At 41.5% G+C, this 25,211-nt stretch overlaps 1 protein-coding gene across 6 annotated transcripts in view; it reads left to right on the plus strand.

Annotated features, from left to right (window-relative positions):
- The window catches only part of WWP2 (WW domain containing E3 ubiquitin protein ligase 2), a 138,163-nt gene that overhangs the window by 1,250 nt on the left and 111,702 nt on the right, over positions 1-25,211 (plus strand). For 3 of the 6 annotated variants that reach the window (XM_070613804.1, XM_070613807.1, XM_070613806.1), the window contains exon 2: positions 22,046-22,130. In XM_070613804.1, the coding sequence (XP_070469905.1) occupies positions 22,061-22,130 (70 nt within the window). In that variant the 5' untranslated portion in view covers positions 22,046-22,060. Of the gene's footprint in view, positions 1-1,286; positions 1,353-16,191; positions 16,356-22,045; positions 22,131-25,211 lie in introns of those variants that run through there. The other 3 variants (XM_070613805.1, XM_070613808.1, XM_070613802.1) reach the window with 2 other exon arrangements.

The raw sequence follows: 25,211 nt of genomic DNA on the forward strand, positions 1-25,211 counted from the left end.
TTTCTTCATCTTAACTAAAATTTGCAGAAGTGGAATGAATTTTATAGGTGCGGTGTAACTGGAGTGGATGTTCAAACTGGGCATTCATAGGAGCCAGAGTCGTTTTGGGTTACAAGTAGGAGAAAACAAAAAGGACTTTGCTAATGTATAGTATTATGAGTTAAAGTTTTTGGACTACTTAAGCATTTGAAAATTAATTTCTGTAGCGGCCTGGGAGTTAGGTTGGGAAAGTGTTCCTCCCATTTCACAATGAACAAACAGACCTAAGAGAGATGACTTGATTTTTTTTTAACAATTTATTGCTCTTTCTTGTTTACTGGTCTCCTCTCTCTGCTAGGCTGCAAATCCTTCAAGGGCAGGGTTAGTATCTTATCTGGCTACTAGCCTAGTGCTTGCCATGTTGTGGGCGCTTGGTAAATGTTTGGTGAATAAAAGTTTCTGAAGGTCACGTAGCTGTAAGTGGAGGACAAGGGATTTGAGCCCAAGTCCTAGCTCTTCTCTTGTCAGACAAACTTGCTATTTTCTGTGTTATTGTCCATATGAAAACCATAGGCGTGGGAAAAAGGCTTGAGTTGGCTTTTCACTGTCTTTTACTTAATGACGACTTTCCCATTTACAAAGAGCTTATATTCACATCTCATTTAATTGTCACCATGATCCTGGGAAGGTCAGTATTGTCCCTATTCTACACTTGCAGAAACGGAGGCTTAGCGAAGTCCTTGCTTTAGATTCCAGAGCTAGTGAGTGACTGAGCAGGGACTCTAGCCCAGGCCTTTTGCCCCTAGACCCATTCTTTTCCATTTGTAGAAGCAATATAAAGTCTTATTTTAAAAATTTTTTTCTTTTTGTTTTTTTGGGTTTTTTTGAGGAAGATTAGCCCTGAGCTAACTGCTGCCAATCCTCCTCTTTTTGCTGAGGAAGACTGGCCCTGAGCTAACATCCATGACCATCTTCCTCTACTTTATATGTGGGACGCCTACCACAGTATGGTGTGCCAAGTGGTGCCATGCCCGCACCCGGGATCTGAACCGGTGAACCCTGGTCCACTGAAGCGGAACGTGCGCACTTGACCAGTGTGCCACGGGGCCCTAAATATTTTTTTAAAGTATAAAAAGTATGACATTTTAAGGAAAAAACAGTATGTAGATCACAGCAAAAATAGTGAGTGTAGAATGCAATTGACGTTTAGAAGACTCTGTACTATACCGTAGCTGCCTCTCCCTGGAAAAACATTCTTTCATTCAATGAATATTTATAAGTGCCCACTCTATGCCAGGCATTGTTCTAGAATTGCGCTGTCTAGTATGGTGGCAACTAGACATGTGGGACTGTTGAGCACTGGAGATAATGCTGTGAGTATAAAATAAACACCAGATTTTGAAGACTTAGTGTGAGAAAAAGGGAAAATACCTCATTGATATTTTTATATTGTAATGAATACAATATTAATAGAATATAAATATATGCTATAAATAACATTTTGTTAATTGGGTTAAATGCAGTATAATTGAAATTAATTTCACCTGTTTCTTTTTATTTTTAAAATGTGTTCCCTAGAAAATTAAAAATTGTATTGGACAGTGCTGTTCTAAACACCAGGAATACAGTATACAGGAAAGGCAAAAATCCCTGCCCTTGTTGGTCTTACTTTATTTTTTTTTTTGAGGGAGATTAGCCCTGAGCTAACATCTGCTGCCAAACCTCCTCTTTTTTTTGCTGAGGAAGACTGGCCCTGACCTAACATCCAAGACCATCTTCCTCTACTTTATATGTGGGACGCCTGCTACAGCATGGCTTGCCAAGTGGCGCCATGTCCTCACTGGGCATCCGAACCTGGGATCCCAACTGGCGAACCCTGGGCCACCAAAGCAGAATATAGGAACTTAACTGCTGTGCCACCGGGCTGGCCCCAACTGTCTTACATTTTAGTGGGGGAAAGCCACAGTAAACAAAGTAACCAAGTAAAGTGCACATTATATTGTAATAAAGGAGGGAAGCAGGATGTGGAGTGTGGGCTAGGGTTGCGGTTTTGAAGAGGGTCTTTAGAAAAGCCTTCCTGGAAAGGTGATGAAAGTGAGGGAAGGAGCCATGTGGCTGAATGGGGACGTAGTGGTCCAGGCAGAGGACACGGCAAGTTCAAAAGCCCTGAAGAAGAAGCACCCCTGGCAGAGTTGGAACCAGCCAGGAGGCCAGTGTGGCTGGAGGGGTAGGCGTGAGGCAGGGGTGGAAGGATGAGGTCAGAGAGGTGATGGGGTAAGGGGAGAGAAGGGCAGGTCGTGGGGGCCTTGCAGGCCATTGTAGGGGTATTGCTTTTTACTTAGAATGAGTTGGGGCCGTTGGACAGTCTTGAGCAGTGGAGTGGACACAATCCATCCCGCCTTTTCACAGGCTCGCTCTGGTTGCCATGTGGAGAAAGAGTCAAGAGGAGCAAGGCTAGAAGCAGGGAGACAAGTTCGGAGGCTATTGCCTTGATCCAGGTGGAGGAGGGACCGGGTGGTGGTAATGGAGGTGGCGCGGAGCAGTCAGGTGATGGGTATATTTTGAAGTACAGCCACTGGGTTTGTGGATGTGGGATGTGAGAGGAAGAAAAGAATCAAGGGGAACTCCATGGTCTTTGGTGTGAATGACTGGAAGAATGGAATTGTCATTAACTGAAACGGGGAAGACCGTGGGAGGGACGGGGTTGGGGCTCCTTTTTGTTCACGTTAATTGTAAAATGCCTATAGAAATCCAAGTGAAAGTGTCGTGGGCAATTAGGGAAGTCTGGAGACGCCTGGGCTGGAGTGTGCATGTGGAATTGGTTACCATGTGGACAGTGTTTAGAGTTGAGAGACTGGGTGAAGTTACTTACAGAATAGTGTGGGTACATATCCAAGAGGCGTGCTTCTTGCCAGAAGTTAAATTTTGAAATAAAGTCTTAGTTTGTGCTATTATAGTACTAGATATTTTAAATACGGTGGAGCATTGTAGTATATCTCAGGGAACTTGATTTTCTCTCCTTTTCACTTTTCATTTAAAGACTCTTGAAAACCACGAGCTAATGGGTTTCTCTTTTCTTGAGGAGGCTGCTATTCCAAGAGTGCGTCTTTGTAGTGCCGCTGAAATCAATTTTGAGTGCCAATTTCTGGAATTAGTCTGGCTTTCTGGGTTGGTAACCAATTTAGGGACCTCCAAGAAGGATGGGAAAGAGACAGCCTGGAAGGATGGGGAATGAGTTCTTAATGTTATAATATTGGTTTTACCTATACCATGCGTACTGAACGCATGTTGTTTGTCAGGCATCCTGCTGTTTTATAGATTTAAAGCAAACAGAACCTCACCGAGGTGAAGTGGCCTGCATGAGGTCATGTAGCTAAGACCTGGAAGAGCTGGGATTTGAATCTTGGTCTTCTGAGTCTGGATCTGATGCTTCCATCGGGAAGACGTGTGATAGTGGATGCATGAACATCAACTCTCATTGGAATCAAATCAGTGAGCTGCTTTTGACTGATTTTGAATCCTTTTGGACTACTATAGACTGAAATTTCTGAGAGATAGGAACAAAAGGGAAGATCTTGTTTCTCTTAGAGAACCAAGTGAATCTTTTTTCTTTTTTTGAGGAAAATTAGCCCTGAGCTAACATCTGCTGCCAATCCTCCTCTTTTTGCTGAGGAAGACTGGCCCTGAGCTAACATCTGGGCCCATCTTCCTCCACTTTATATGTGGGACGCCTACCACAGCATGGCTTGCCAAGCGGTGCCATGTCCGCACCCGGGATCTGAACCAGTGAACCCCGGGCCGCCAAAGTGGAACGTGCACACTTAACCGCTGCACCACCCAGCCGGCCCCAACTGAATCTTTTCTAGAAGGTTGTAGTCCCCTGCAGCTGGCCCCTGCCCCCTGGCCCCACTTATAAACAAACATTCAGTGATTTCAGTCGTGTTAATAACTACTTCTAGGAAAATACCAAATACCAAGACTTGGCAGTTCTGACCCAGGGCAGGTCCTCTTCCTCTGTGTCACCCATGCCTTTTGCTTCCTGTTTTGTTGTGAGATCTGCTTTCCAGTCTCTTTTTATTACTAGACTGTAATTCCACTGTGCTTCCAATGATTTGACCTCCCCCTGTCCCCCTCCCTCTCTTTCTTTTTATGTGCTTGGTCTTTGTACGGATGTCATTTGGCAAAGTTCAATTCTTTTTGATTGTTTTTCAATATGGGCCTTGGGAGAATGGAAGGTTAACTCAATGCTGGACAGAGGAAAGAGGCCAAGAAAGAAGCATTAGTGTTGGAAAGAACTGGAAAAGCATGAGAGTGTGAAGGAAAGGAGGAATCTTTTGAATAGATGCTTTTCTTCCATATCTTCTGAGAAGTGGATGCAGGGTGGATCTATGGTTATAAATAAGCAGCTCTGCCTGTTTCTACAGCTGGCTAATTAAAAATAAAATCTTGGTGCTGGTGAGTAGCTGTGCTCTTCCCTGGCTCATCTGCTGCACAGGTCCTTTCATCTCAAGATCAGTGTTCAGTGGTTTCTTGACTCAAAGCTGGAATCCCAAGAGCCTAGAATTTCAGCTTCAAGAACAACTAGTTTAGCTTGTAGTTAATACTCGAAGAGGACTTACCATGTGCTGGCTGCTTTACCTGAACTCGTTTTAATCCCTACAGTAATCTTGTAAGGTAAGCACTATTATTAGGTTCATTTCACAGATGAGGAATTGAGATTTAGAGAGGCTAAGTAACTTGTCCAGTATCACTCAAAGGCTAGTGAGTGGTTAAACCTATTTGCCTCTAAAAGATTGGCTTGTCTGAAGGGTTCTTCCTGAAGTTGGGTGATAAGAGTGATCAGGTGCTTCCGATATTGAAAGAGCTAGCACTTGCTGACTCTGATGTGCAATTGCTTTCTCCTGCCAAAAGCTCTTTGAGGATTTATTTGATGAGGATCTCTCAGAGCAAGATATCTTAGCTCCCCGGGGGCAAGTGCCCTATGGCATTCGCCTTTGTATTTCCAGGGCCTGGCACAGAGTGGGGCGTGTGAACATCTGTTGAAAGACTGACCCTGGCTCAAGACGAGACAGGGTCAATAAAAGTGGCCTGGAAGAGGCACAATCAGAAGGCTGGCTAAAGTTGCCCTTGACCATTACAGTCCCCTGGCTTCAAGAATCAACCCGTCCAGGGGGCCAGCCTCATGGCCGGGTGGTTACGTTCACGTGCTGTGCTTCGGAGGCCCAGGGTTTCGCCAGTTCGAATCCTGGCCTGGGCGTGGACATGGCACCACTCATCAAGCCATGCTGAGGCGGCATCCCACATGCCACAACTAGAAGGACCCACAACTAAAAATACACAACTATGTACCGGGGGGCTTTGGGAGAAAAAGGAAAAAATAAAATCTTTAAAAAAAAAAAAAAAGAATCAACCCGTCCTAACAACCTAAATGTTGAGTTGTCTACCAACTGGTGAGTGAGTGGATAGACAAAATGTGGTATCCATACAATGAAATATTATTCAGCCATAAAAAGGAGTGGAGTACTGGTACATGCTACAACATGGGTGAACCTTGAAAACATTACACTAAGTGAAAGAAGCCAGACACAAAAGATCACATATTGTACGATTCCATTTATTTGAAATGTCCAGAATAGGCAGATCTGTAGAGACAGAAAGCAGATAGTAGTTATTAGGGGCTGGGGGCAGAGAGGAATGAGAAGTGACTGCTAATGGTTATAGGGTTTTCTTTTGAGGTGATGAAAATGTTCTGGAATTAGTGGTGATGGTTGCACAAATCTGAATATAGACACCAAATAGTATGCTTTAAAAGGGTGAAGTTATAGTAAGTGAATTACATTTCAATAAAAATTAAAAAGGATCAACCAGTCCTGTTTTGAATGCACCCTCTGTGTTCTGTAGAGGTCAAGTTAAGATTTTAGTGCAGGCAGCGGAGCCACTAGCCTTCATCTTCTAGTGCTGGGGCACCGCGTCTTATTCAGCTTCCTCTGAAGTGCCCTGGTGAATATGTTAAATAATGTTCTCTCTACTTGTTTGATCTCAGGTATTTCAAGTATTTTAATCAAAAAGGACTATGATACATCTTTGTTGTCTTTCAGGATGTCTCTGGAAACTGAACCAGTAGGTGGACCCTTGACATACTTAATTTGGCTAGTGAGAAGGACTCAGGAATTACTACCCTAGCTTATAGTTTCTTCTCTTTGAATAGCCAGATTATAGACAAAGAAAGCTGGCGTTTTTTTTTTTTTTTTAAGTTTCTTCTTTAGAATTAAAGGTGTAAGGGCACTATTTGCTCCCTTCAGAGCAAAGCTGGTAAACCCCTGGAAGATGGTAGTTCAGGTTGTATCACAGTCTAACTCTGAGCCTGGGGTAGCTGCCCTTTTGGCTGTGAGCCCGACAGTGATACCCATGCAGAGCCTAGGATGTGCCTGAGTCACAGGAGGGAGAAGGAAGACATCGGAGGGGAGAAAGTGCCCAGCAAAGTAGAGAAGGAAAGAGAGGTGAAAAGGAGGAAGAAGATGGTAAAGGCAGAGACCAGAGATAGGCTGCCTGTTAACTCTTGTAATGTAGCCCCTCTTTATTCTTTCTGTCACTTTATTAGAATTATTCTCAAATTCTGAAAAGCTAAACAGTTGTTGTGTTAGTAGTGGCATCAACAAATTGTTTTGAGTAGAGCATGAAAAATACTCGTTTTTTAAATAATGGAATAAAACACAATGATACATTTAGGATTTTGTTTTGTATCTGGAATCACAGTTAAGAAACAGGCAGGGCCAGGGGCCTGGCCTGGTAGCGTAGTAGTAAAGTTCCAATGCTCTGCTTCAGCGGCCTGGGGGTTTGTGGGTTCGGATCCTGGGTGTGGACCCATACACTGCACATCAGGCCATGCTGTGGCGGTATCCCACAAGCAAAATAGAGGAAGATGGCCACACGTGTTAGCTTAGCAACAATCTTCCTCAAGCATAAGGAGGAAGATTGGCAACAGATTTAGCTCAGGGCCAGTCTTCCTCACACACATAAAAAAAGAAACAAGCAGGGCCAGCCCCAGTGGCCTAGTGGTTAAGTTTGGCACGCTCCACTTTGGTGGCCTGAGTTCGGTTTTAGGGCATGGACCTATACCACTCGTCTGTGAGTGGCCGTGCTGTGGCAATGGCTCGTATACAAAATAGAGGAAGATTGGCAACAGATGTTAGCTCAGGGTGAGTCTTCCTCAGCAAAAAAAAAAAAAAGAAAGAAAGAAAGAAGCATTAATTTCAGCAAGACCACACCCACTGACTGCAGGGGTTACTTCTTAAGGGAATTTACCATGGGGCCTGGATCCAGGTGGACATGGGAGTTGGGCACCCCAAGGATGTGTTGCTGATATGCCAAAGACTTCCAGCTTCAGCCTTATGTCAGTTGAAATCCACAACTGTTAAAGCCTTTGTTGCTAACTGCATTAGTTTCCTATTCCTAATCTGTGTAACAAATTGCTAAAAACTTGATTTAAAACAGTAGGAATTTATTCCTTTACAGTTCTGGAGGCCAGAAGACCAAAATCAAGGTGTCAGTAGTGTCACCAGGGCCTTGATCCCTCTAGGGGAGAATCCTTCTAGTGGCTCCAGGCATTTGTTGGCTTGGGGCTGCATGACTCCAGTCTCTGCCTCAGTCTTCACATGGGCTCCTCCTCTGTGTCTGTGTCTTCTTCCCTCTGTCTCCTAAAAGGACACTGCATCCACCCTAAATCCAGGATGATCTCATCTCAAAGACCCTACATCCTGATTACATCTACAAAGACCCTATATTCTGATAAAGTCACAGTCACAGATTCCAGGAGGGTTAGCACTTAGACATATCTTTTTGGGGGCCACAATTATACCCACTACACTAACTGAATGTAGGTGGGATACTCTTATTAAAATTAAATAAGGACATCCTCCTATGACCTGATTTGAAGAGAAGCCTTTTCCTTTCTTGAATTTAAATTTTATTTATGCCCAAATAATGCACGCACATAGTTTAAAAAGTCAAATAGCATTCATTACCAGGATTATAATGCCACAGCAGTGCGTGGCTTCACCCCTTTTTGTTCTTGATTCTTGTTCTGTAGAGTCAATGACTTTTAACTCTTTTGGTTCTTTTCTGATAGTGACTTCTGCATTTCTAAATGACATCCTTACACTGTTATTTCCTAGCTTGTCTGTTTTGTTTATTGTCTTTTAACCACTGAAGATGAGGATTTAGCTCTCTTTCAGTCTCTACAAAGACACACTTCTATCTCCATCTTCTGATTACAATATATCACAAGTTTTGATTAAATTTATGCTGTTATGATTACAAATATTCACAACTGAGCCATGTAGTATATTAGGATGACATTTCCTAGCTTTTGTTTTTAGTAGAGTTACGTATTTTCTGGTTTTTTTGTTTGCATAATTTTCTGTTTACCTATCACCAGTTCAGCCCCAAACATTCTGATAAAGCTAAATCAGTACTTCTTTCAGTGCAGTCAGATGCATCATGTAATCTATTTCTTCCATTTTCTTTCCTTTATCTTTTTTTGGTGAGGAAGATTGGCCCCAAGCTAACATCTGTTGCCAATCTTCCTCTGTTTTTTTTTTCTCCTTTTTCTGTCCAAGGCCCCAGTACCTAGTTGTATACACTAGTTGTAAGTCGTTCTAGTTCTTCTATGGGGGACGCTGCCACAGCATGGCTTGATGAGTGGTGTATAGGTCTGCACCCAGGATCCAAACCAGTGATCCTCAGGCTGCCGAAGCAGAGTGTGTGAACCTAACCACTTGGCTTCGGGGCCAGCCTGTCTTTCCTTTATCTTGAGATGACACTTTGATACACTCTCTAATCTGGACTTCTCTCTAGGCTATTGCGTAGCAGTACCTTGGGATTTCTCTTCATTGCCCTTCTGGGAATTCGTCTCTCATGTGGAATACCCACCATCCTCCATCTTTCTTATTTACTCCCCTGGAGAGCGTTTTTTTGGTAGCTTCCTGAGAAGGCAGCTTTGGAAGTGACTTTTTTGAGACTGTAAATCTGGAAACATCACTGTTTTCTTGTCATACTTGATGGATGGTTTTCTTGATTTTAGAAGTCTAGACTGGGCATAATTTTATCTAAAATTTGAAAGCGTTCTGTTGTCTTCTAGCATTCAGTATTACTGTTGAGAAGCCTGATGCCATTCTGATTCCTGTTCTCTGTCAATGTCACTGGAAGCTTGTATACTGTTTGTCCCCATGTCCTGAAATTTCATGACATTGTGTTTTAGCGTGGTTCTTTTTTCCTTCATTGTTCTGGGCACTCAGTTGGGTCCTTTCTATCTAGAAATGTATATCCTTCAGCTTAAGAAAAATATTTTGTAACATTTTTTGGTGATTTCTTTGTCTTTGTTTCTCTTTTCTATTTCTGGTCTTACTATAAGTCAGACATTGGACATTTTTTTTTTTTTTCACTTTTTATTAAGATTATGATAGTTTACAACCTTGTGAAATTTCACTTGTACATTAGTGTCTGTCATGTTGTAGGTGCACCACTTCACCCTTTGTGCCCACCCCCCACCCCCCTTTCCCTTGGTAACCACCAATCAGTTCTCTTTGTCTACATGTTTAACTTCCACATATGAGTGGAGTCACACAGAGTTTGTCTTTCTCTATCTGGCTTATTTCACTTAACATAATACCCTCAAGGTCCATCCATGTTGTTGTGAATGGGATGATTTTATCCTTTTTTATGGCTGAGTAGTATTCCATTGTAGATATATACCATATCTTCTTTATCCAATCATCAGTTGATGGGCACTTAGGTTGCTTCCACATCTTGGCTACTGTAAATAATGCTGCAATGAACATAGGGCTGCATGGGACTTTTGGAATTGCTGATTTCAAGTTCTTTGGATAGATACCCAGTAGTGGGATGGCTGGGTCATATGATATTTCTATTTTTAATTTTTTGAGGAATCTCTATACTGTTTTCCTTAGTGGCTGCACCAGTTTGCATTCCCACCAGCAGTGCATGAGGGTTCCTTTTTCTCCACAACCAGACATTGGACATTTTAAATGAATCCACTATTTTAAAAAAATCTTTTCTCTCCTATTCACCATCTTCTTTTTCTTTTGGTTCTGCTTTTTAGTATATGTCCTCACTTTATCAGCTTTGTTTCTGCTGTTAGAGCTGTCCTTTCCAAGAGCACTTTTTTTTTTTCTGGAAAGATTTGCCCTCAGCTACCATCTGTTGCCAATCTTTCTCTCTCTTTTTGTTTTTTCCTCCTCAAAGCTCCAGTACCTGGTTGTATATTTTAGTTGTAAGTTCTTCTGGTTCTTCTATGTGAGCCACTGCCACAGCATGGCTACTGACAGATGAATGCTGTGGTTCTGTGCCTGGGAACTGAACCCGGGCTGCCGAAGGTATAAGTCTATACTGAAAACCATGCTTCTTCAGAACGCTTTCTTCCTTTCTGGAAAAGGCCTTGCTGGGTTATAATCCTCACTTTGGCTCAAGTAAAATTCATCTTATGAACTGGCCCTGTAACTGAGTGGTTAAGTTTGCACTCTCCACTTTAGTGGCCTGGGGTTTGCCAGTTTGGATCTTGGGTGCAGACCTACGCACTGCTCATCAAGAAAACCCTCGCCTATTTCTCTTATCTATAGAATGGTTATTGGTTATTTTGCATTAACATATGCCATTGCTTTATATGTCTCTTCCTATGCCAGTACCACACAGTCTTGATTACCGTAGCTTTATAGTAAGGTTTTTTGTTTTGTTTTGTTTTGTTTTTGCTGAGGAGGATTTGTCCTGAGCTAACGTCTATTGCCAATCTTCTTTTTTGCTGAGGAAGATTTGCCCTGAGCTAACATCTGTTGCCAATCTTCTTTTTCGTATGTGAGCCACCACGACAACATGGCAGATGAGTGGTATAGGTCTGTGCCCAGGAACCAAATCCGGGCCGCTGAAGCAGAGTATGCTGAAATTAACCACTAGGCGAGTGGGGCTGGCCCTGTAGTAAGTTTTGAAGTTAGAAGTTGTGAATCCTCCAACTTTGTGCTTTTACAAGATTGTTTGGCTATTGTAGGTCCTTTGCATTTCCTTATGAATCAGCTTATCAATGGAATTCTTTTTTCTCTTTGTTTGTTTTGATATCTGACATTTCTGTCTGAGGGTCCCCTCAAATAGTTGTGTACATTTAAGTGTCAAGTACCAGCAGGCTCATCTGTGCGCTAGGACCCAAGTGAGGGAAAAGGGGTGGGGGACAGTGACCTTTCATAGTTCATGCCGTAGACTTTCACTTATCTCCCTGGATTGTTGTGGTGTCTATTCCTACCCTCAACTGTACCTGAAGTCCACAGGTCTGGTTTAACCTATCCAGGGACTAAAATTTAACTCTCCTGCTTAGAGTTAGGGAGGGGTGACTGCCTAGCTGAATTGGGTGAGGAAGGGAAGTCTGGGGCTCTGTTTCCCATAGGCTGCATGCTCTCACTGTCAGAGGTACCTAGTGCCACCAATTATTGACCCTTTCCGGGATTCCTCAGTGCCAGTCAGCTTGCTTCTTGTTGACTTCCCCCACTCAGGCAGTTAGGTTTCAATTTCAACCCACTTGCCATTTTCCAAAAATGTTGCTGCCAATCTCTATTGTTCCCTTTTCCATTCTTTGTTAGTGGGTTTATATTTTTGTACTGCCTTCTTGTCATTTTGATGGGGTTTGAGAAAGGAGCAGAAATAGGTGTTTAACCTCTCCTGTTTATTGAGTCCTTAGAAGAGACTCTAAGGAAAAGGTAGGTATCAAGGAAGGTGGTATAATACTTAGTTTCCTTGGAGCCACTCCTGACACAGAGCTCCTTCACCGTATTCTGTTCCTAGAGTTATATATTGCCGCATTTTTTCATTTGCATATTATTCTATGCAAATTTTTTGCATAATTTTAGTTTAGTCTTAAACATGCTCATAGAGCTAAAGTCCTATTTTCAGTGTGGTCAAATTAGTTGAGGCTTCAACTAATTCAGTAACACTAAACCATTGGTTCTCCCCTCAACTTTATATTAGGATCGCTTGGGGGAACTTTTAAATAACACAGCTGTTCTACCCCACTCCAGACCAATCAAATGGGAATCTCTGAGGTTGGGGTTTGGTTATGTGTTTTTTTAATTCTCTCCAGATAATTCAGGTGTGCAGAAAGAATTGAGAACCACAGCTCCAAGGCATATTTCATATTTCATTAAGGATCATTTTACCTAACAGGAAAATTCAGTTGCATCTCTCATTTCTCTCATCCTCCTCCTTCACTGCCCTCCAGCCGCTGGCCCCTTTTGTTCCTTACACTCCCAAGACGTGCTGCTGTCTCAAGAGCTTTTGCTTTTGCCCTTTTGTCTGCCTGGAATGTTCTTCTGCAGATATCCTCAGTTTCCTCCTTCACCTTCTTCAGATCTTTGCTCAGAAATCATCTTATCAATGAGACTCCCCTTGTCCACAACTTTGGAATTTCTGCTTCCAATCCTCACCCCAAATTCCTGTTCTCTTTCACTACTTTGTTTTTTCTACAACTTGTCACTTCTGTAGTTCTCTTGTTTCTTTTCTATTTGGCATCCTCTCTTGGCACATGCCTTTTTCCCATGTATCAATCTTTTAGTGTAGAGTTGTGCCGTGGTATCTGTGGGGGATTGGTTCCAGGACCCTGCCCCCCATACCAAAATCCAGGGATGTTTAAGTTCCTTATATAAAATGGTGTAGGGGCCGGCCCGGTGGTGCAGCGGTTAGATGTGCATGTTCTGCTTTGGTGGCCCGGAGTTTGCAGGTTTGTTTGGATCCCAGGTGCAGACATGGCACCACTTGGCAAGCCATGCTGTGGTAGGCGCCCCACATATAAAGTAGAGGAAGATAGGCACAGATGTTAGCTCAGGGCCAGGCTTCCTCAGCAAAAAGAGGAGGATTGGCAGCAGATGCTAGCTCAGGGCTAATCTTCCTCAAAAAAAAAAAGGTGTAGAATTTGCATATAGCCTACACACATCCTCTTTACTTAAAATCATCTCTAGATTACATAGAATACCTAATACAATGTAAATGTTATGTAAATAGTTGTTATTCTGTATTGTTTCGGGCATAATGACAAGGAAGAAAGTCTGCGTGTTCAGTACAGATGCAACCATAATAGGCCTTTCAATCCATGGTTGGTTGAATCTGTAGATGCAGAACCCCTGCATGTGGAACCTGTGGGTGCAGAGGGCCGACTTCATAAAGAAGCCAGTGGGCAGAGCTCCATTTATTCCTTCTACCCTGCTCTTTTCTTTGTAGATACAAGTTTCTGACTTATATCATTTTCCTTCTGCCTGAAGAACTTCTTTTTAACATTTCCTGTAGGGCAGGTTTTTGTTTGAGAAAGTCTTTTTTCTCCTTCTCTTTCAAAGGACGACGTCATTGGATACAAAATCTAGGTTGGTGCTTCTTCTCTTTCAATGCTTTAAATATTTCACTGCACTGTCTTCTTGCTTGTATGGTTTCTGGCAAGGAGGCTACTGTAATTCTTATCCTTATTCCTCTGTAGTTCAGGTGTTTTTTCCCTTTTGGTTTCTTTTAAGATTTTTTTCTTTACCTTTTGTTTTCTGTAGGTTGAATATAATAATATGTTATGCCTAAGTGTAATTTTTTTAAAATTTATTTATTTTTTTTGGTGTTTATCCTGCTTGATGTTCTCTGAGTTTCCTGGATCTGTGGTTTGGTGTATGTCATTAATTTTGGGAAATTTTTGGCCATGATTACTTCAGATATTTCTTCTCCTGTGTTCTTTCTTCTTCTGGTATTCCAATTATGCATATTTTGCACCTTTTGAAATTGTCCCACAGCTTTTGGAAGTTCCTTTTTCTTTTCTTTTTAAATTTCTTTCTCTCTTTGCACTTCAGTTTGTAAAGTTTCTTTTTTTCTTTTTGAGGAAGATTAGCCCTGAGCTAACTATTGCCAGTCCTCCTCTTTTTGCTGAGGAAGGCTGGCCCTGAGCTAACATCCATGCCCATCTTCCTCTACTTTATACGTGGGACCCCTACCACAGCATGGCGTACCAAGCGGTGCCATGGCCACACCCGGGATCCCAACTGGTGAACCTGGGCCGCTGAGAAGCTGAACATGCGCACTTAACCGCTGTGCCACCGGGCTGGCCCCTGGGAAGTTTCTGTTAACATGTCTTCAAGGTCACTCATTCTTTCTTCAGCCATGTGCAGTCTACCGATGAGCCCATCAAGGTGTTTTCCCTTTTTCTTACACTGTTTCGGATTTCTAGCATTTTCTTTTGATTCTTTCTTAGAGTTTCCGTGTCTCTGCTTACAGTACCCATCTGTTTTTATGTGTCGTCTACTTTTTCCGTTAGAGCTCTTGACATATTAATCATAGTTATTTTGAATTCCCTGTTCAGTAATTCCAAAATCTGTGTCATATCTGAGTCTGGTTCTGATGATTGCTTTGTCTCTTCACACTGTTTTTTCTTGCCTTTCAGCATAACTTATAATTTTTAATTGAAAGCTGGACATGGTGTATTGGATAATAGAAACTGAGGTGAATAGGCCTTTGGGGTTTTATGTTAATCTGGCTAGGAGTTGGTTTGTGTTTCCTGATTGCTGTAACTGTAGGTACCAGAGACCTCAACTTCCTCTGGTATGCTTTTTTTTTTCTCTCCCCTGTTATCTTTGGTCTTCGCTAAGAACTCCTTAAATGGAGTGTGTGCCTTTTAGCTCTTTCAGCTGTAATCCACTGTTATTATATGGGTGGTAAAGTGTGGGGGAGGGGAAGCATTTGTAATCTTATGATTAAATCTCAGTCTTTTAGTGGCTCTTTGTCCCTGGGCTGTGACCTTTACAAGTATTTATTAGCTGTTTTCCCCCACAGGTGAGACAAGAAGGCTGGAGGGGGCCTGAGTCAGGGAAATCTCCTCCCCCTAGTTAGGATAAGGCTCTGGTAAAGTCTTTTTCCCTGGAGAGAAAGCCATTGTCAGGGAGATGGGCGTACTTCACAATGGTTACTTTCCCCTTCCCCTGCCAGAGCCAGGAGGGGATCATTCTTGGCTCTTTTCCAGGAGAACCTTGTAGGGCAGGATTTTTTTTTTTTTACTATTTTATTCACGTATATATACTAGCAGCAAAAACAGTGCATGATACTGAATAAATGCTCAATAATTGTTGAATGATCAAATGAATACCTTTGATCCAAGCCCATGAAATTGTTTTACCTAGATGTGGGAAAATTTCTCAGACCTAAGATGATGATAGACCGATGACATTTCTCTGAGTGACTAGTTAGTCCCCAATTTAGCATTTGCTTAATTCTGTGGTGTTTGTGAGTGTCTCCAATCTAAAACCTTACCTAAAATGGGATTGTTGTAGAGCAGTTGTTGTCCAGATTTTTTGACCCCAACCTTTAGTAAGACATATATTTTATATCATGACCTATTATACATGTACATATAAATGTCCATTTATCTGAAGAAACTTTTTATGAAATAATACTTTCTTTTATGTATGATGTACTCTTATTTCCTACTTTATTATTTTATATTTTATTTTAGAAAGCGCTTGTCATGATTTATAGAGAGGATAAGTTCAGAGGACAGTTTATTTTTTTAAGACATTTGGGTAGATCTACTGGACTTAGCAGATCCCTTGCTCCCTTCCATTGCTCCCTTCAGTAATGAAATTCTTCGTGCACCTATAACTTTTGGTGATATTTTAAACGTTGTTCTCCCTCCTCCCCTTGCCTGCCCCAGGCTTATGCTAACTCAGTGTTTTTGGAGTGATTTGAATGCAAACACTTATCATCATTATTAGCAGGAGAAAAAATTACTTGAGTACATGTACAGAGTCATCTGTTTGTGTTGCTGAGACAGGTGTAGAGTAAATTCTAGGTCTCAGGTTGCATAAGCTTCCTGTAGTGGGTAGTGAGGGTTTAGACCTCATGCCTGTTAGGAACCATGTCCAATATGGGGCCCTGAGGCAGAAGCTAATCGGTTGAAAGTCCTTAGACTGAGATGGGGTCAGATCTGACTTCCCTTCTGTAGTACTGGCTCTTTTTTTTTTTTTTTTTTAAAGATTTTATTTTTTTTCCTTTTTCTCCCCAAAGCCCCCCGGTACAGAGTTGTATATTCTTCGTTGTGGGTCCTTCTAGTTGTGGCATGTGGGACGCTGCCTCAGCGTGGTTTGATGAGCAGTGCCAGGTCCGCGCCCAGGATTCGAACCAACGAAACACTGGGCTGCCTGCAGCGGAGCGCGCGAACTTAACCGCTCGGCCACGGGGTCAGCCCCTGGCTCTTTTTCTTTATACATGGATTGGAAAACTTTTACGATTCAAGATATCTACCTTGTAATGTCAGGGTGGTATCTTGCTAATTGGATCTGTGAAGACAGACAAAGCCCCAGGTAATAACATGGATTGTTGTTAGTAAACAATGGACTGTAATTAGGAAAGATATTGCAGAAAGAAAACATGGTGGTGGTCCCTACTCTGTTTCTCCTGCCTTCCCAGTCAGTTTTGTTCTGTGCCTTCTTTAGAATTTATCTGATCGATTTTGTTTCAGGGCCATGAAGTATAGATCAAGAGGTTTGGTCTTTCTTTGCATTTAACAGGCTGTCCGGGGGCTTCGAGTTTCATTCTCCTGAATTCTCTTGAGTTCAGACCAAAGGCTAAAAAGAGCTAGAGCTCAGGGAGAACAAGCTAGTTTAAAAACTACCCTCAGTCAAGTTGCCTTAGGAAGGAAGGAGTCCCAATAGATTTAAAGATTTAAAAAATATTCTTTCATTTTTAAAGTCTATAAATAATGCATTTCCAGCTTTTAGTGCTTTAACCTCTGTTACTAAAAGCCCTGAGGCTTAATTTATAATCATTAATCTTTCCTTCATTACTCAAGATAGGATCTTTTTTCCTCCTTAAAATTATTGTTAAATTATGAAAAAGATCAAACATATGAAATGGTTCAGAGAATAAGATAACAAGCAGTCATAAAAACCACCATCTGGATTTAATGAATATTAACATTTTGCCATATTTGCTTCAGAACTTTTTTCTTTAAGAAAACAAAATGTTGCAGATACAGTTGAAGTTCCCTTGGTCTTTCTCCTCACTCCACTTCCCCCGCTCCCTCCTCCACTACCCCAGAGATAACTTCTGTTCTGAACTTGGTGTGGTTCCTTCGTGGCCATGCTTCTATACTTGTATTCCGTTTGTGTGTGTCCACAACAATTGTTTTGTGTAAGTTCAAATGCATATCAGTGGCATCACTCTATATCTAGGCAGCCACTTGCTTTTTTTTTCTTTTATCATGATTGTTTGGGATTTGTACATGTAGATTGAATTGGTATATTTCAGGTACTATATAGCATTCCATTTTATAAATATATCACAATTTATCCATTCCCTCATTGATGGGCAGTTAGGTTATTTACAGATTTTTCTATTATAAACGTTGCTGTGATGAACATCTTTGAACAGCATGTATAGGAAGATTTTCCCCTACCAAATACCTAGGAGTGGAATCTGGGAGATACAATATATGCATCTTTAACTCTACCGGAGGTTGCCAGGTACCATCTAGTTTGCACTGCCCCCAGAAGTGTATGAGGCTTCTCACCAACACTTGTCAGACTTATAATCTCTTGCTCATCTGATGGGTAGAAAGAGAGTTGATCTTTTTATTGCTTTACCAAAATATATTTAGTCTAAGGGAGTCAAAACATCATCCTTTTGGAAAAAGGAACCCTCATACAATGCTGGTGGGAATGCAAACTGGTGCAGCCACTATGGAAAACAGTATGGAGATTCCTCAAAAAATTAAAAATAGAACTACCGTACGATCCAGCCATTCCACTACTGGGTATCTATCCAAAGAGCTTGAAGTCAGCAATTCCAAGAGTCCTATGCACCCCAATGTTCACTGCAGCATTATTTACAATAGCCAAGACATGGAAGCAACCTAAGTGCCCATCAACAGATGAATGCATAAAGAAGATGTGGTATATATATATACAATGGAATACTACTCAGTGCAAAACAGAACAAAATCATTCCATTTGCAATAACATGGATGGACCTTGAGGGAATTATGTTAAGTGAAATAAGCCAGTTAGAGAAGGATAATCTCTGTATGACTCCACTCATATAAGGAATTTAAAAACGTGGACAAAGAGAACAGATTAGTGGCTACCAGGGCAAAGGTGGGGTGGGGGGTGGGCACAAAGGGTGAAGTGGTGCACCTGCAACACGAATGACAAACATTAATGTACAACAGAAATTTCACAAGATTGTAACCTATCATTAACTCAATAAAAAAAAAATCATCCTTTTGAATTTCAGAAAATTCATGCTCAAGTTCATTCATTCAGTATATATTTATGGAGTTCCTACTAAGAGCCCGGCACCTTTCTAGACACTAGTGCTCCAGGGCTAACAGATGGGACACATGTCTCAGCCCTCCTGGAGCTTACGTTCCAGGGGAGGGAGAGAGACAATACATAGAATAAATAAATACAATACAAGTCATGTCAGTGATAAATGCAAAGGAGAAAAAGTACAATCAGGAAGGATGGGTACTAATGTGTGTGGAGACATGGGGTTGATGAGGTGGTCAGGGAAGACCCCTTAAGAAAGTGACATTTGAGTAAATGCCTGAAGGCACTAAGGGAATAAGCCATATATGTGGACACCTGGGGAAAGAACATTCTGGATGGAGCGGTAGAAGCCTGATGGGGGAGCATATCTGGCATGTTCAAGGAACAGGGAGGAGACCTGTGTAGCTGCAGGGGAAGGGGGTAGTGGGGAGAAATGGGAGATGAGGTTAGAGAGGTGTGTGGTAGTGGGGGGAGCATATCACGTAGGTCATTTTGAGGAGTTTGACTCTGAGATAGGGATGGGAAGCCACTGGATGGTTTTGAATAGCAGCGTGACAGGATCTGATTTACATATTAAGAAAAATCACTCTGCTGAAGGTAGAGATTAGATTGAAGGGTGGGGAGGGCAGAAGCAGGAAAAACAATAATCCAGGTAAGAGATCATGGTGCTTTGGACCAAAGCAGTGACAGTGGAGGTGGAGAGAAATGTTAGTGGAAAAATTTTAAAGGTCGAACCAACAGGATTTATTGACAGATAGAATGTGGAGTGTGAGAGGGAAAGGGGAAGCATGAATGAGCCCCAGAATTTTGGCGTGAGCCACTGGATGGAAGGAGTTGTCATTAACTGAGATGTGGAAGGCTGAGGAACAGGTTTGAGGGGGAATGTCAGAAGCTCAGTTGTGTCAGTGCACAAAGAGGATCTGAGGTTCACTGGTGAGGTTCGTACTGGATGTGCCAATTTGAGATTGTCAACAGACAGATGGTGTTTAAAGCCATAAGACAGCATGGGATAACCAAGAGAAGACGTGCAAGCCTAAGTTGTGGAACATTTATGGTTAGACGTCCAAGAGGGGAGAAAGAGTCAACAAGGAGGCTGAGAAAGAGCAGCCTGAGAGGCAGGAGGAAAATCAGGCAGGTGTGGTGCCCTGGAAGCCAAGGGAAGAGAACATTTCAAGGAAGAAAGAGGGATCCATTGTGTCAGATTCTGCCAATTGGTCGCATAAGACGAGGACTGAAAATTCACTATTGGATTTAATAACATGGAAGTCTGGGCTCTAGAGCTCTTGATAAGAATAGTTTCAGCCTTGTATTCCTATATTCCAGTATTGAATTCCTATATGTTATCTATAACATGTCAGAGGTTTCCACTCCTACTCCGTATGTTAGATTGAAGTAAAGTGCCTGTTACAGACTAGTCCAGAAAAAACTAGTCACTTAAATTTCTTTGGACTGATTGTATCTTATAAATAAGGCAAATTGTTTTGTTTTGGCTAAAATCTTGAAGCATAAAATTATTTGACTTTAGGGGGCCGGCCCCGTGGCCAAGTGGTTAAGTTCTCGCGCTCTACTTCGGCGGCCCAGGGTTTCCCGGTTCGAATCCTGGGTGCGGATGTGGCACTGCTTATTGGGCCATGCTGAGGTGGTGTCCCACGTGCCACAACTAGAAGGACCCACAGCTAAAATATACAACTATGTACTGGGGGGATTTGGGGAGAAAAAAAAATTACTTGACTTTGGCTATGGAAAATGTCAAAATCAATGTGATTTAACTGTAGCTGCATTTAATTCTCAGTTAAAGGGCTTCCATTCTTAGGGTAATATGGTGAGTTAATAACTATTTTTATGGCTAAACAACTCTTAGAGTAGGAAGTTAGGAGGAGAGATCAGGTACAAATAGAATGAAAGAATGATGTTGAATAGAATAGGAATTTTACAGTGTTTTTATAGCAGAAGTTCTCAAGTTCTCCTCAGACCTCTCGTAGCCCTTCAGGACTTTAAGGGTTTTGCAAGATCAAAGCTATTTTCACAATAGTTTTATTTGCCTTTTTCACTGTGATCATATTTGCACTGAAGGTGTGAAAGCAAAGGTGAGTAAAACTGTTGGTGCCATATTATGAATCAGGGCAGTGCCACCAATGTGTGCTGTTGTCATTATATTCCTCACCATAGTATACTCAGTGAAAAGAAAAGAAAATCCAGTTTTGCTTAAGAATCTGCTTGATGAAGCATAATTTACAAATTATTAATTTTTTAAAGTCTTAACCCTTGTGCACGTCTTTTTAATATTTTGTGTGATGAAATGGGAAATAGCCTGACACACTTCTGCTGCATACTGAATATAATGGTTGTGTTGAGAAAAAGCACTTGTATGATTGTTTGAATTGAGAGTGGAATTAGTTGCTTTTTTCTTGAAATACCATTTTAGCTAAAGAAACTAACAGACAAACTAAGGTTACTAGATTTGAGTATTTGGCAGTTTTTTCTTGAAAATGAATGAAGTGAGCCTGTCACTTCAAGGAGAACAACTGACAGAGTTTGTTACCAATGATAAAATATGAGTTTTTAAGTGAAATTTAGAGTTTTGAAACACTTAGATCTACCACCAAGAGCTTGACAGCTTCCCAATACACCAGACTTGTCTGATAAGATTAGTGGTGATTTTCAGAAGTGTGATTTTTTTGATATTATAGTATAACGAAATGTGTTAACGTTCAGAATATCTACAAAACTCAATGAACTAGTATTTTCCAGATGACAAATGATGATGTTACAAAGTCATATGAGCAAAGATCTGTTCAAAGTGCAAGATAGACTTCTGCTTCTAGCCAAGATGGAGTGACAGGGATGCCTGATGGCTAATGATGTTGAGCATCTTTTCATGAGCTTATTGGCCATTTCTATATCTTCTTTGGAGAAATGTTTATTCAGATCTTTTGTCCACTTAAAAAATTGGGTTTATTTTTGCTGGGAATGATTCACTCTGAGCTAACATTTGTTGCCAATCTTCCTCTCTTTATTTTTCTTCCCCAAAGCCTTAGTACATAATTGTAATTTTGGTTGTGAATGCTTCTAATTCTTCTGTGTGAGCCACCACCACAGCATGGCTACTTACAGACAAGTGGTGTGGTTCCACGCCTGGGAACTGGACCCTCAGGCCACTGAAGTGGAGTTTGCCGAATTTTAACCACTAGGCCATCAGGGCTGGCTTGAATTTTTTTATTTTCTTATTGTTCAACTATTGACTTTCTTTTTGGAAATGTTATATTAGGCTCTCCCTCCTTCAGACTTTGATATAACAATGCTATGTCTTTCTTAGGCTGTCCAAGACCTATCCAGCTTCAATAGTTATTACAAGACAGATAACACCACTGTGCTGAAAGTAGCATGGTGATGGTTGTTGGATGTTTATATTTTCCTGCTTCTGTCTCTTTAAACTCAAATACAGTCATGCATTACTTAACAACAGGGATACATTCTGTGAAATGCATGGTTGGGTGATTTCATCGTTTTTCGAGCATCATAGAGTGTGCTTACACAAAGCTAGATGGTATAACCTACTACATCCCTAGGCTATATGGTACTAATCTTATGGGATCACCCTTGTATATGCAATTTGTCATTGACCAAAATGTTGTTATGCGGTGCAATACTGCGTTAAAATTGGGTCTAGCTCCTCAATCTGTTACCAGATAGTCTCTAAACCTACTGCTGTGTTTGTCTTGCAGTTTCCTGGTGATGACATGGCATCTGCCAGCTCCAGCCGGGCAGGAGTGGCCCTGCCTTTTGAGAAGTCTCAGCTCACTTTGAAAGGTGAGTGGCACAGTGAGAAGTGTTTGTCAGTTGAGTTCTAGCCCAGTCTGTGGGGAAGAGGTGGGATTATACCACACCTTGGTCAGGAGAGCCTAATCTTGTGAAATGGCTTAAGAGTGTAACTTTTCATTCTCATAGGGTTGTCATACTGGAGCTGAAATTCTTGAAAAAGGAAAAATATGAACATTTGGCACAAATTGAAATGGTGATTCCTTCATTCCTTCTCAGGGCTCTTTTCTGTCTACACTCATTCCTTAGGTGATCTCATCCAACCTTGGGCTTTTAAATGCCAATGTAAGATCACTGCCAAATTTCTACCTCTAGCTGGGGCCTTTCCTCTGAACTCCAGATTTATATATTAGTAGCCCACTTGTCACCTCCCCTTGAATATTTAGTAAACATCTAAAATGTGACGTGTCTGGAACTGAGCTTCTGGTTTTTCTTTCTTGTATCCTGTGTTCAACCAATCAGCAAATCTGGTTGTGTCTGTCTTCAAGATGTATCCAACGCTCAGCCACTTCTCGCCACCCCCACCGTCCCATAAACTGCCATCATCTCCACCCTGGATTAAGGCGATAGCCCCTAACTGGCCTCCCTGCTTCTGCCCTTTGCCCTCCTTCATTCTGTTGGTCACACAGCTGCCAGTGATGTCATTAAAATGTAAGCTAGCTCACTATTCACAATAGCCAAGACATGGAAACAATCTAAGTGCCCATTGACTGATGATTGGATAAAGAAGATGTGGTGTGTATATATATATATATATATATATATATATATATATACACACACACACACATACAGTGGAATACTACTCAGCCATAAAAAAAGAAAAATTCATCCCATTTACAGCAACATGGCAGGAGCTGGAGGGAATTATGCTAAGCGAAATAAGCCAGACTGAGAAAGACAAACACGAGATGATTTCACTCATATGCGGAATATAAACAAACACTTGGACGGAAAAAACAGCTCAGTGGTTACCAGGGGAGGGGGGTCGGGGGTAGGTACTAGAGGTGAAGGGGAGCACTTATGTGGTGACAGTCAAGAAGTAATGTACAACTGAAATCTCACATTGATGTAAATTATTATGAACTCAATTTCAAAAAATAGAGTAAAATAAAAAAATTAATAAATAAGAAATATTTAAAAATTAAAGAAAAAAATGTAAGCTAACTCTTGTCACTCCTCTGCTCAAATGCCAAGGGCTCTCCATCTCACTCAGAGTAAAAGCTGAAGATCCCACATGCTGTGACTCCCCATTTCTCAGCTCCTGTTACTCTCCCACATTTCTGCTGCTCTAGCCACATTGGCCTCCTTGCTGTTTGTTGAGTGTACCAGGCACACTCCCACCTCTGGGCCTTTGCACTTGCTGTTCCCTCTGAGTGAAATGCTTTTGGCTCAGATATCTACCTGGCTTGCTTCCTTACTTTCTTTAGGTCTTTATTCCAAGGTCGCCCTCTTCAACCAGGTCTTCCCGATCTCCCCATGTAAAATCTCCCCACCTCCCTGACTTCCTCACGTCTGTCCCCCTCCCAACTTTATATTTTTCTTCTCAGCCCTTGTCACTATTTAACATAGTACATATTTTTATCTATTTCATTTATTGACTGTCTCCTTCAATAGAATATAAGCATCACAATAACAGGAGTTTTTGTTTTGGTTACTGTTGATACCCCCAACAACTAGAACAGTGTCTGACACATAGTGGGCCCTCAATAAATATTGCTTAAATGGAAGAATATTGCTTTGTCACTTTAGTTCTGCAGAAGAGTCATGGGACTGAGAGATGCCTGGGCATGGGGGACCAGAATCTGAGTTCAGGCCTCTCAACAGGGTCATCTGGAGGCAAAATTTTATCTATCAGTAGTTTTCATTATTATTTTTGCAATCTAAATGTTATTCATTTATAAAATACATTCACATACTTTAAAATTCTTTCTTTCCTCCATCCCCTCAGTGCCTCCACTTGGAGGAAACCAGGATTGTTAATTTCTTGTGTGTCCCTTCCAAGATGCATCAAAGGGGATGTATTTTTGCAATTTTGAGAACCAGGTCACCTTCCTTGGAAGGAATACTTTTCTAGCAGTGTCTGAGTGTCTGTTTCCCCACATCTTTACCAACACAATGTGTTGTCAGACTTTCTTTTATCTTTTCCACTCTGATTCATAAAAAATTGTTTTCTCAGCATAGTTTTATTTTATATTTCTTTAATAATAATGGTGTTTAGCATCTTAGCATATGCTTAAGGGAAATTTGTGTTTCTTTTGCTGTGGATTGCCTGTTCATATTCTTTGCCTATTTCTTATTGAGTTACTGATTTTTCTTAAGATTTTATTACTTTTTTTAAGATTTGATTTTTCCTTTTTCGCCCCAAAGTCCCCCGGTACATAGTTGTGTATTTTTAGTTGTGAGGCCTTCTAGTTGTGGCATGTGGGATGCCTCCTCAGCATGGCCTGATGAGCGGTGCCATGTCTGCGCCCAGGATTTGAACCAGTGAAACCCTGGGCCACTGAAGCAGAGCGCGCAAACTTAACCCCTTGGCCACAGGGCCGGCCCCTTGATTTTTTTTTTTTTAGAGTCTTGAAACATTTTAATTATTTTTCTTGACGTCTCCTGACTACTCCAGCCCTTTTGAGGAGGAAGAAGGATTAGAGTGAACTGATAGGGTTTTGAACTTGGAACTACAGCCTTTACTACCTTATCTAACAATTAGCAAGCCTAGGTCAAAACAGAAGCCCGCCCATGGAACCTGGTGACAGCCTGAGGTTTCTGTTTTGGGGTCAAGTTATTCAGGAACACACATTAACTTCTAGAGATTCCTCTGTTGCCTTTCCTCAGTGTGGATTTTCTTACTAGCGTGGAAAGGGCTAGCTTGATAATACAGGTGCATCTCTTTATATGTGCGTTTAACCTCTAGGGATTCCATATACGATCCAGGAAAATGGTGGGGCAGGAAGAGAAAGAGAGAAACAACACTTTAAATAGTGCGGGTGGTTCTTCCTCTGGTGTGTTTCATAGGTAGAGCCTGTAGAGTAATTTGGGAGATGTTACTATGCTGTTCCCTCTCTTTGCCTCGGT

This window comes from Equus przewalskii, chromosome 3 (assembly GCF_037783145.1).
Source record: "Equus przewalskii isolate Varuska chromosome 3, EquPr2, whole genome shotgun sequence".
Taxonomy (NCBI): Eukaryota; Metazoa; Chordata; class Mammalia; order Perissodactyla; family Equidae; genus Equus; species Equus przewalskii.